The sequence below is a fragment of the Oncorhynchus gorbuscha genome, linkage group LG21 (genome assembly GCF_021184085.1).
Source record: "Oncorhynchus gorbuscha isolate QuinsamMale2020 ecotype Even-year linkage group LG21, OgorEven_v1.0, whole genome shotgun sequence".
In the NCBI taxonomy this organism is placed as follows: Eukaryota; Metazoa; Chordata; class Actinopteri; order Salmoniformes; family Salmonidae; genus Oncorhynchus; species Oncorhynchus gorbuscha.
Window position 1 is genome coordinate 3382036 of NC_060193.1, and position 12858 is coordinate 3394893.

At 42.3% G+C, this 12858-nt stretch overlaps 1 protein-coding gene across 1 annotated transcript; it reads right to left on the reverse strand.

The window, feature by feature from the left end:
* Nucleotides 1-390: 390 nt before the first annotated feature.
* LOC124008608 (acidic leucine-rich nuclear phosphoprotein 32 family member D-like) lies at nucleotides 391-11946 on the reverse strand. Its single transcript, XM_046320009.1, has 7 exons — nucleotides 11711-11946; nucleotides 10037-10186; nucleotides 9074-9196; nucleotides 6591-6777; nucleotides 5068-5165; nucleotides 1218-1293; nucleotides 391-1012 (listed from the first exon to the last, which is right to left on the reverse strand). The coding sequence occupies exons 1-7, from the start codon at nucleotides 11762-11764 to the stop codon at nucleotides 942-944; spliced, it is 759 nt and encodes a 252-aa protein (XP_046175965.1). The 5' UTR covers nucleotides 11765-11946; the 3' UTR covers nucleotides 391-941.
* Nucleotides 11947-12858: the final 912 nt, after the last annotated feature.

Genomic DNA, 12858 nt, shown 5'->3' on the forward strand with positions numbered 1-12858 from the left:
ATGGCAACCCCATTCCCTAAGTAGTGCACTACTTTAGACCAGGACCCATTCCCTAAGTAGTGCACTACTTTAGACCAGGACCCATTCCCTAAGTAGTGCACTACTTTAGACCAGGACCCCATGGCAACCCCATTCCCTAAGTAGTGCACTACTTTAGACCAGAACCCCATGGCAACCCCATTCCCTAAGTAGTGCACTACTTTAGACCAGAACCCCATGGCAACCCCATTCCCTAAGTAGTGCACTACTTTAGACCAGAACCCATTCCCTAAGTAGTGCACTACTTTAGACCAGAACCCATTCCCTAAGTAGTGCACTACTTTAGACCAGAACCCATTCCCTAAGTAGTGCACTACTTTAGACCAGAACCCATTCCCTAAGTAGTGCACTACTTCAGACCAGAACCCTGTCAACTCCATTCCCCAAGTAGTGCACTACTTTTGTACTGAGCTTATTTATTTATTAGTATTCTTTTTAAAAATAAAACAAGGGGCCCTTGCCAAAAGCAGTGCACTAAACAGGGATTAATTTGGGACACAGCCGAGGTTGACGAGTTGTCCCCGACATCAGACAGAGACCCAGTTGTTTCGGGATTCTACCCAGACCCCCCCCCAAAAGACCACGACACAGGGCAACTTAAGCAAAGGGGTGCACGTGTAGGATGGAGTACCAAATAGCACCCTATTCCCTATATAGTGCACTACTTGTGACCCTATAGGCTTTTTCAAGGCTATGGTTAAAAGTAGTGCACTATATAGGGAATAGGGTGCCACTAGGTTGGCTGGAGGGTTTGGGGGAAAAGGGGAGACGGGTGATAGCGGCAACTAAAGGCCAGAGAGGGGTATCTGAGATATGGAGGGGTATCTGAGATATGGAGGGGTATCTGAGATATGGAGGGGCCGGGAGATCTGAGATATCGAGGGGTGTGTGGGACGGGACACTCAATCGTCTTCATCCTCATCTTCAGGATCCCTCTTCCTCTTCTCTCCTTTCACAGGAGAGTCATCCTCTTCTGGAGAGAGAACAAATAGATATGGGTCCCCAAAAGAACAACGTGTTTGGTTATGTACCAAATGGCCCCTTATTCCATATGTAGTGCACTACCATGACCAGATAGGGAATATGGTGCCATTTGGGATCACAGCCTTTGTGTATGCAGGTACATAATTAAAATATAAACCTAGAGGACACTTGGGATCGTGTATAACGCTACTAACCGTTGTCTTCATCGTCGTCATCTTCATCGTCGTCTTCGTCATCGTCGTCGTCAACATCTCCGTTCACCTCCCCATCCTAGAGAGAGAGAGAAACAGTTCGTACAATGGACAGCATTGTAGTATCGGGGTTAAGCTAGCGCCTCAGTGTAGTATCGGGGTTAAGCTAGCGCCTCCAGTGTAGTATCGGTGTTAAGCTAGCGCCTCCAGTGTAGTATCGGGGTTAAGCTAGCGCCTCCAGTGTAGTATCGGGGTTAAGCTAGCGCCTCCAGTGTAGTATCGGGGTTAAGCTAGCGCCTCCAGTGTAGTATCGGGGTTAAGCTAGCGCCTCCAGTGTAGTATCGGGGTTAAGCTAGCGCCTCCAGTGTAGTATCGGGGTTAAGCTAGCGCCTCCAGTGTAGTATCGGGGTTAAGCTAGCGCCTCCAGTGTAGTATCGGGGTTAAGCTAGCGCCTCCAGTGTAGTATCGGGGTTAAGCTAGCGCCTCCAGTGTAGTATCGGGTTAAGCTAGTGCCTCCAGTGTAGTTTCAGGTTTAGCTAACGTTAGCAGGCTAACTTGTTGCTCTTGCTTTGTGAAAACGACCAACATGTGTCGTTCATATCAGAAACTATAACTAGGTGGCACCAGAACCTGTACTTAATTCAATGTTTTGAATTAGGACTGGGTAATATGGCCAAAATATGTCTCATGATATTTTTCCCAATTTTTCTTTTGACAGTATGATGACATTTTATGCATTTCAAGTGTGCCGAGTTGTTCCTGCTCATACAGTTGACTCCAGCACCTTCTCAAAAAAAAAACTGCTTTGGGTTCTGCCCTTTATTCTACATGTTCTTGAATATTAAATAAAAATGTAAAAACATTACATGTTGTTCCCATGTTTCATAGGTGAAAAATTGTAATAAAAAGAATAAAAAAAATAGTCTCAAATTTTGCGCACAAATGTATTTGCATCCGGGTTAGTGAGCATTTCTCCTTTACCAAGATAATCCATCCAATGCAGTAAAATGGTTGAAATTGTTGTATTAGATTTTTGTTCAGTATAAATATGCTTTATTAGTAGTTCATAACCCTAGGGTGGCAACAAACTAATAAGGGATTTTAAAATTAAGTCTTTATTTCTATGCATTTTCTGGATTTCAACATCTTAAAGCTAGGGGGCAGATTTTTTTATACATTTCCTGGACTTCAACATCTTAAAGCTAGGGGGCAGATTTTTTTATACATTTCCTGGACTTCAACATCTTAAAGCTAGGGGGCAGATTTTTTATACATTTCCTGGACTTCAACATCTTAAAGCTAGGGGGCAGATTTTTTATACATTTCCTGGACTTCAACATCTTAAAGCTAGGGGGCAGATTTTTTATACATTTCCTGGACTTCAACATCTTAAAGCTAGGGGGCAGATTTTTTATACATTTCCTGGACTTCAACATCTTAAAGCTAGGGGCAGATTTTTTATACATTTCCTGGACTTCAACATCTTAAAGCTAGGGGCAGATTTTTTATACATTTCCTGGACTTCAACATCTTAAAGCTAGGGGGCAGATTTTTTATACATTTCCTGGACTTCAACATCTTAAAGCTAGGGGGCAGATTTTTTATACATTTCCTGGACTTCAACATCTTAAAGCTAGGGGGAGATTTTTTATACATTTCCTGGACTTTAACTACCATGTCCACACAAGTTTGCTCTGACTCTTGGTACATTTAGCAAGCTAGCTAGCGATTAGTGGCTAACACGATTGATTTTTAGCCACAACTTGCTACGGAAGCGTGTCACCAACAGCTTTCTGACCATTCAGAGTGAAAAACAAGAAAGTGCTTGAGACTCTCCTTGAGTGACCAGGGGACGGGGCTCGGAGTGACCGGGCCTAAAAGTAACTTTAGTCCACCAGTCCACTGTGGCATGTAGATGGAGAAATCCACTCCAATTTGTATAAATTATTTTAAAAAATAAAGACCGTGCTTAATGTTTCTAAAAAAACAAAACAAAAGTATTAGTAAGAAGTAATGCGATATATTGCCCAATTTCATGACGAGTCTTTTAACCAAAATATCAGAAGAAAAAAGATGGGTTTGAATACTCATACTACCCAGACTAACCATACTATTAGTGAAGTGAATTGAGTATATAGCTTATTGGTCATAGTATGGATATAGTTAGTATGCAAACAGTTCCCGGGTGTCATACTAAATACAGCAAAAATATACACGGAGGACACTAGCTCCATACTTTAGGGCCGGTATTGCAATTCAGGAAATGGGCGTGGCTTCACATTGTTTTCAGACTTTAAGAAAATGGCGGAAAACATGCAGCCGAAGTAAACAGAGAGCAGATAAAAATTCATTGCTTTAACTAATTATGACAAATGTTAAAGAAAATTGAACAAATGTAATAAAAAGTGAATTACTTTTCAAATAAAAATTACCTTAAAACATTTTGTTGGCTGACAATTTGTTAGCTACGTTTGTCCTTATGAACTGCATGTCATTACAGCAGTATGTTCCGGTATGTTAGTCGGCTACTTATACATCAAACTTGCCAGTATATTATTTTTTGGGCCAACCAACTACCGTTTATTCCCGCCTTTCTATGCTTAGCTAAATGGTATAGTGTGCGTTCTCAATGGACATTTGGGTTCTATGCTTAGCTAAATGGTATAGTGTGCGTTCTCAATGGACATTTGGGTTCTATGCTTAGCTAAATGGTATAGTGTGCGTTCTCAATGGACATTTGGGTTCTATGCTTAGCTAAATGGTATAGTGTGCGTTCTCAATGGACATTTGGGTTCTATGCTTAGCTAAATGGTATAGTGTGCGTTCTCAATGGACATTTGGGTTCTATGCTTAGCTAAATGGTATAGTGTGCGTTCTCAATGGACATTTGGGTTCTATGCTTAGCTAAATGGTATAGTGTGCGTTCTCAATGGACATTTGGGTTCTATGCTTAGCTAAATGGTATAGTGTGCTAAATGGTATAGTGTGCGTTCTCAATGGACATTTGGGTTCTATGCTTAGCTAAATGGTATAGTGTGCGTTCTCAATGGACATTTGGGTTCTATGCTTAGCTAAATGGTATAGTGTGCGTTCTCAATGGACATTTGGGTTCTATGCTTAGCTAAATGGTATAGTGTGCGTTCTCAATGGACATTTGGGTTCTATGCTTAGCTAAATGGTATAGTGTGCGTTCTCAATGGACATTTGGGTTCTATGCTTAGCTAAATGGTATAGTGTGCGTTCTCAATGGACATTTGGGTTCTATGCTTAGCTAAATGGTATAGTGTGCGTTCTCAATGGACATTTGGGTTCTATGCTTAGCTAAATGGTATAGTGTGCGTTCTCAATGGACATTTGGGTTCTATGCTTAGCTAAATGGTATAGTGTGCGTTCTCAATGGACATTTGGGTTCTTCCGTACATCTGTTCTGGCCATTTACTCCTAGTTCAGAGCGCTCTCTCCCCCGAGAGTGTACCAGAGCGCACGATAATGAATTGATGGAGAGCTCAACACCAGTTGAATGTGGCCGGTGTCAGTTAACGTCGGCAAAAAAATTAAAATGTATGATTCAATTGTTGCCAGAAGCACAGTTAGTCACCAACGCTCTGGATAACATGATAACTGCCGAACCAGCTCTGCTAGGGCGAGTAAAATGGTCAGAGTTAGAGGTCGGCCGATTATTTTTCAACGCCGATACCGATAATTGGAGAACCCCCCCCCCCCCCCCAAAAAAGCCGATAATTCAAATCGGCCGATTTATAACTGACAATTACAACAAATACTGAATGAACACATAAAATCACATGCTAAACATGCAACATACGTGTATTCAACATGACATCCGTGTTCTTACCTCTCCACTCTCCCCACTGTCATCATCTTCCTCTGCAACGACCTCTTCGTCATCCTCCTCTTCGTCCTCCTCCTCTTCAGACTCTCCCTCCTCCCCCTCTGTTCCACAGGACAGAAACAACATTAGACCATCCCTCCTCTCTACAGACTCTCCCTCCTCCCCCTCTGTTCCTCAGGACAGAAACATTAGACCATCCCTCCTCTCTACACTCTCCCTCTGTTCCTCAGGACAGAAACATTAGACCATCCCTCCTCTCTACACTCTCCCTCTGTTCCACAGGACAGAAACAACAGACCATCCCTCCTCTCTACAGACTCTCCCTCCTCCCCCTCTGTTCCACAGGACAGAAACAGACCATCCCTCCTCTCTACAGACTCTCCCTCCTCCCCCTCTGTCCTACAGGACAGAAACAACAGACCATCCCTCCTCTCTACAGACTCTCCCTCCTCCCCCTCGGTCCTACAGGACAGAAACAACAGACCATCCCCCTCTCTACAGACTTCCCCCCCCTCCCCCTCTGTCCTACAGGACAGAAACAACATTAGACCATCCCTCCTCTCTACAGACTCTCCCTCCTCCCCCTCTGTCCTACAGGACAGAAACAGACCATCCCTCCTCTCTACAGACTCTCCCTCCTCACCCTCTGTCCTACAGGACAGAAACAACAGACCATCCCTCCTCTCTACAGACTCTCCCTCTTCCCCCTACAGGACAGGAACAGCGTGCTAAATCAGGCCCTCCCGCAACTGGTGGCCCATGGGCCCAAGTTATTATTTTGGGGAATTTATTGTTGGGACATAAAATACACAAAAATAAACAGGAAATCAGCACCAACTGATTTTAAATCGAGGAAATTTGTTCCCAAATAAAGCGGAGAGCGACGTGATCGTATCCTTTGAAATTATTTGTAAAAAAAATAAAGGTGTCCTTTGAAATTATTGTTTTAGTCAAATACTGTTGGGGGCTCCTTCGCAGACTACAAATTATTATGTTCTGCCCCTCTGACCATCTGCTCAAAAAATAAAATATATATATATTTAAAACAACCCCGAAGGTTGAATCTAGATAATCCCTGCCCTATATAGTGTATTCAACATCTTCACAAAGAGACATGATAAATAATTAATCTGCCAGATTCATAGAGACACTGGGACCGTTTCTGCAGACCAAAACTAGCTAACTAAACTACGACGACCCCTTGGGTGTTTTGCTCATTTGAGTCTGTTTCTTTAAGAATTTAGGGAAGGGGGGGATACCTAGTCAATTGTGAAACTAATTTTCCGTATTTAACCGAACCCCTCTGAATCAGAGAGAAGTGTGTGTGTTGGGGGGGAGGGGCTGCCTTAGGGCCCAGGGAGCAGTTGTTGTTGGGAGTCAAGTGCCTTGCTCAAGGGCAGCATGACAGATTTTTTTCCCCCCACCTTGCAGCCTCAAGTTTCAAACCAGCATCCTTTCGGTTACTGGCCCAACGCTCTTAACCAGCTACCTGCCGGCCCCATAAGTTCCCTCTCGGGAAGTCTCACCTTCGTCATCTTCATCCTCGACCCCGTCTCCCTCGCCGTCCGAGTCGGAGGCCTCGCAGTCTTCGATATCGTAGCCATCCAGGTACGTGAGCTGCGGGAGGAGCTTGAAGATGCTCTCCCTGTAGTCTCCCAGGTTGGTGACCTCGCAGTTAAACAGGTCCAGGGACTTCAGTATGGGAAGCTTTTTCTAACAAGGGAGAGGTTATAACAGTGTTATTCCCAGCTATAACAGTCTCATGTACAGTTATAAACAAGGGGTTAAGGTTAGGGGTATAAATAAAGTTTATAAAATGTCAGTTATAAGTCGTATTAAGAGCTACGACAGTCTTATACCAAGTTATAAGCGGTTATAACCTGCCATGTTCCCAGCTAGAACGGTGTTATTTAGGAACGGTTCCAACAACCACAAGTAGTCTTATTTAGGGATGCACGATATAAAATCGGCGAACACATCGGAATCGGACGACATTAGCTAAAAATGCCACCGTTCGTATCGGCCATTTGACGAGAAAAAACACCATTTGCAAGCCAAGTGCCACCACTACTATCAGTAGCACTGTCAAAAATGCACAACAACGAAAAAGTCTGCAAACACCGGCCATGAACGATGTGTTTACAATACCGCGTTGGTAATAAAGCATCATTTGTTTGGCCGCAACTTCTGGGGTAGCTAGCTTTAGCTTGGTACCTAGCTAGCACCAATACAACCAGCCTGAAAACAATGACCAGTAGAAACTGCAGTCATTTTCATTATTCTTAGCAATGATTTAGGAATCCTTGCGAGTTAAGTATTAGCTAGGTAGTCACTTGTCGTTTGCCTATTGAAATATAACTTCAGTTCATGAAAATAAATAGCTAGCTAGCTACTTAGCCCGGTTGCCCAAGGCGAATGTTATAAGCAGAAACTAGCTTTATCTTGCTAGTGAGGCTCGAGCACACTGGGTTGTGAAGCTAGCCACAATAAAGATTAGGCACAATAGTGGAATTTGCCTTCAAAATAAAAGTACGCCTGAAAGTGATGCAGAAGGTTAATTGTTGGAATCACGCCATATTTAGACTAGATAATGTTAAAAAGGATGGAATGTGAAGCAATGAAATTTGGTATCAATCTACTCGACTGATGAGTTTACGCAAATATTAACGTTGCTCTTATCGCGGGACCGACCACCATTTATCAAATAAGAATTGTCTCATAAATTAGGTTATTTTATATGACCCCTAGCTATATAGTTAGCTAACTATAGCTACTGAAATAGATGTTAGCTAGCTAGGATTGCCAGCTAGCTAACTATAGCTACTGAAACAGATGATAGCTAGCTAGCATTCCCAGCTAGCTAACTATAGCTGCTGAAACAGATGTTAGCTAGCTAACTATAGCTACTGAAACAGATGTTAGCCAGCTAGCATTCCCAGCTAGCTAACTATAGCTACTGAAACATATGTTAGCCAGCTAGCTAACTATAGCTACTGAAACAGATGATAGCCAGCTAGCATTCCCAGCTAGCTAACTATAGCTACCGAAACAGATGTTAGCTAGCTAGCATTCCCAGCTAGCTAACTATAGCTACTGAAACAGATTGTCGTAGCATTTACATTTACATTTAAGTCATTTAGCAGACGCTCTTATCCAGAGCAACTTTCATAGCATACGCATCGTTGTGACATATGAAATAGGAGTGATGTAATCAATGTGTAATAACTACTTAAAAAAAATATATATATTGAATGCTTTAAATTAATGTGACTTTGCCAGTCATATTCAGGTCCTGATTGGCCAACAAGCTTACTTGGTATATTGTTATTTGACACGCAAAGACCCAAACGTCGTTCCATAGTGTGAGACTTCCTGGTTGAGAATGATACGGCCGAACAACGAAACAGCAAGTAAGTCGTATTCAGTAACAGTTCCAACACCCACCTGGGGTCGTATTCAGTAACAGCTCCAACACCCACCAGGGGTCGTATTCAGTAACAGCTCCAACACCCACCAGGGGTCGTATTCAGCAACAGCTCCAACACCCACCAGGGGTCGTATTCAGTAACAGTTCCAACACCCACCAGGGGTCGTATTCAGCTCCAACACCCACCAGGGGTCGTATTCAGCTCCAACACCCACCAGGGGTCGTATTCAGCTCCAACACCCACCAGGGGTCGTATTCAGCTCCAACACCCACCAACACCCACCAGGGGTCGTATTCAGCTCCAACACCCACCACCAGGGGTCGTATTCAGCTCCAACACCCACCAGGGGTCGTATTCAGCTCCAACACCCACCAGGGGTCGTATTCAGCTCCAACACCCACCAGGGGTCGTATTCAGCTCCAACACCCACCAGGGGTCGTATTCAGCTCCAACACCCACCAGGGGTCGTATTCAGCTCCAACACCCACCAGGGGTCGTATTCAGTTCCAACACCCACCAGGGGTCGTATTCAGTTCCAACACCGACCAGGGGTCGTATTCAGTAACAGTTCCAACACCCACCAGTGGTTCCAGTGTGCTGATGTCCTTGAACTTGTTCCCAGAGAGGTTGAGGTGTGTGAGGTTGACCAGCCTCTCAGCCAGCACCTCCAAACCACCAGATATCCGGTTGTCACTTAGCTCCAACTACAGAAGAAGAAATAGTCACGTTATTTATTTTCAGTCTAGAGGGGGGGGACAGAAGAGTCTTGTTTGTGTAGGGGTGGCAGCGTAGCCTAGTGGTTAGTGTTGGACTAGTAACCAGAAGGTTGCGAGTTCAAACCCCCGAGCTGACAAGGTACAAATCTGTCGTTCTGCCCCTGAACAGGCTGTTAACCCACTGTTCCTAGGCCGTCATTGAAAATAAGAATTTGTTCTTAACTGACTTGCCTGGTTAAATAAAGGTTAAAAAAACATTTTAAAAAATGTGACACAGTGAAAAGCTACACTTTGTTATGACTGTTAATTATGCATTTAACTGGTCTTAAAAAGGAAAAGAGATTATTACGATGATCTATGACAATGTACACGATTAAATTATTACCCATCATCCAACAGAACTTGTTCATGGAGTCATTTAAAATTATTGAAATGTTTTGCCGGATTAAACAAAGTTGAAAAGTCACACGAAACCAGCATGTAGCTGGTCTGAAGCCAAAACAGAAAGGAAATTCCCTTGTTTAAAACACCCCCCCCCCATGCTAGTTTACAGTTATGGTTTCCCTTGTTTAAAACATCCCCCCATGCTGGTTTACAGTTATGGTTTCCCTTGTTTAAAACATCCCCTAAATGCTAGTTTACAGTTATGGTTTCCCTTGTTTAAAACATCCCCTTCAACAATAGCTACATGCTTGTTTAGTGTGATGCTACCTTCCCCCAGTTTGGGTATGATTGATGTGACTATGGGGATGTATGGGCCCTGTCCAGACGTAGTGCACTGTAAAATGAACAATGGTGCCAATTGGGCCACAAACCTAGTCGTCATACCTTTTTTAATTTCCCCAGTTTGGGTATGTTTGAGACGTTGATGAGACCGACGTTGATGAGACTCAACAGTTCCAGGTTCTCAAACTCCTCCGTTATGCCCTCCATTTTCCCCTCGTTCGACCGACAGTTATCCAGGACCAGCTCCTGAACCTAAAAGGACAGGAGAGAGAAACAGGGAGTAGGTAGAAAAAAAGAGGGGGGTTAAATAGTTATTTTGAATATTTTACATGTATTTCTATCAAAAAGTGCAAATGGGGAAAAAAAATAATTCGATGTTTCGAATCTGTTTTATTTTGGCACTTGAAAAGCAGCCATGTTTATAAGCAGAAGTGTTTGTAAACTGTGTGCACGTGATGTAGATAGCTGGTGAGGGGACTCGATTAACTTCGCCCGGGCTGGCGTGTTTTGCACTGGTAAAATGTGGTTGCTTTCGTTTTGGAACCGGGCCTTCCGGGCATGAGCCAAGTCTGCCCGCTCAAAAGTCTGTTCAAAAGCAATGGGAGTCACGAGAAAGATTCTGTGTGCACGTGCAAAAAATTGCTTTAGATTTTTTTAATTTTTTTTAAACAATTACAATTAAACTGCCTTCCCAATAAAAACTAAAAAAAAAAAAAAAAAAGATTTGATGGAAAAGTGATGTACGTTTCTGGACGACGCACGATGTTGCTAACATGACCCGAGCGGCGCAGATTATTGTTCTATTTGAGAAAGGCGCTTCTCCTCGCCGTTTTTGCCAGTTAAAGTCAACGGCTACAGTCCGGTGCCCCACAGCGCAGCATAACCGAATCCCCCCCATGTTACCAAGCCACCTAAAGTTACGTTGCTAGCCAGCTAGCTAACGGACGGGTCTTTAACCGGTCGAAGTGTATCCAAAACAGTTCGCGGCTGTGTACATTTACTATCATTTCAAAATAACGTATTCGTAGTTATAACCGATTAAATAAACAAAAATAGTCTAATGATTCGCTTTCTAGTTAGCCGGCATGTTAGATACGCGCCCAACAACGTTGAGTCCTATGCTAGCTAAAAGCTAGCTAAAAACGGCTACCGCTATGCTAGCTATAAACGGCTACCGCTAAGCTAGCTATAAACGGCTACCGCTATGCTAGCTATAAACGGCTACCGCTATGCTAGCTATAAACGGCTACCGCTAAGCTAGCTATATACAGGCTACCGCTATGCTAGCTATAAACGGCTACCGCTATGCTAGCTATAAATGGCTACCGCTATGCTAGCTATGATGTGTGTTGGCCTTTACTTTGATAATAAAAGGTTGATTGTTACAATATATACATATGTATTAAACAAACAATAAAAAAATATAGCAGATGGCTAACAATATATATATTTTTAAACGTATTTTGTGTGATAGTAGTTAGCCATTTTCCTGTTTACCTTCACGGGTCCGGTTTGACTTGTAAAAGTGATTCAGCGAAGTTTAACGTAGAGGCAGATAAATTAGCGCTCCTAAAAACGAATGCATCTAAATGGCATTACCTAGTTAATTTACAATATATTTAATCTAATTAGAAATTGAGTTTGAGAAAACATAGCAGGTAAAGAAAGTATATTATAGCAGCAGCAGGCTTTCAGAGGACCCCATGTGCTCCGACATGACTTCCACACACAGTAAACTTTGGTGTCGCATGTTAAAACCTAAATGCATATACTTACATCCGACGGCGTCCTATTTCTCAGTTCTAGGTGAATTCTCTTTTTCATGTCCATTTTTTCCCCACCCTCCTCTCTTTTATCTCTCGGATCTGGTTGGACCGTTTTCTTGGTTTCTTACAGCCTTGCTCGCTCCGGTTTGATGATCTTGACGCGGAAAAAGAGAGAGCTGCGTTCGTGGAAGTCAGAAAGTGGGTCAAATGCGAATGATCTGTTTGCGCCGAGTAGAAACCGCGGCGAAACTAAAATACTCAACAGTGCCCGGTGTGGCCGCGTTACCACACTACAGGCAACATGCATGACTTTATTGACGATGCAAACAAGCTTTGGGACCCAACATCTGTGATGGGAAAAAGGTCACGAATTGTCATACTTGGGTAAAAGTAGAAATACCCTAATAGAAAATGACTCAAGTAAAAGTGAAAGTCACCCAGTAAAATACTACTTGAGGAAAAGTATTTGGTTTAAAATATACGTACGTTTCAAAAGTAAATGTAAGTACTAAAATATACTTAAGTATCAAAAGTAAAAGTATAATTTCAAATTCATTATATTAAGCAAACCAGACGGCACCATTTTCTTGTTTTTTAAATTTGATTAAGAATAGTCAGTGTTACACCAACTCTCAGACATAAATTACAAACGAAGCATTTGTGTTTAGCGAGTCTGCCAGATTAGAGACAGTATTGATGACCAGGGATGTTCTCTTGATAAATGCGCGATTTTGATAATTTTCCTGTCCTGCTAATCATTCATAATTTTAGGTGCCAGGGAAAATGTATGGAGTAAAAAGTACATTATTTTCTTTAGGAATGTAGTAAAGTAAAAGTTGTCCAAATATAGAAATAGTAAAGTAAATTACAGATACTATAAAAAACGACTTAAGTAGTAATTTAAAGTATTTTTACTTAAATTTAAACTGCTGCCAATACACACTCACGATTTTGTGTCCCAAAACTAGATGCAGCTTATAGTTGAAAATAAGAACTTATAATACTTGTGATGCATTAAAAAGTACGACGGATAAACAAGCAAGTGTTTGTTTCTTGGCTATTTGGGAGAGAATTTTAGCGTTATTGTTATTACCACGGTATAAATGAAATCGAACATAATTCTAATTTCAAATTCTTCGTTAATGTTGATGCAATATC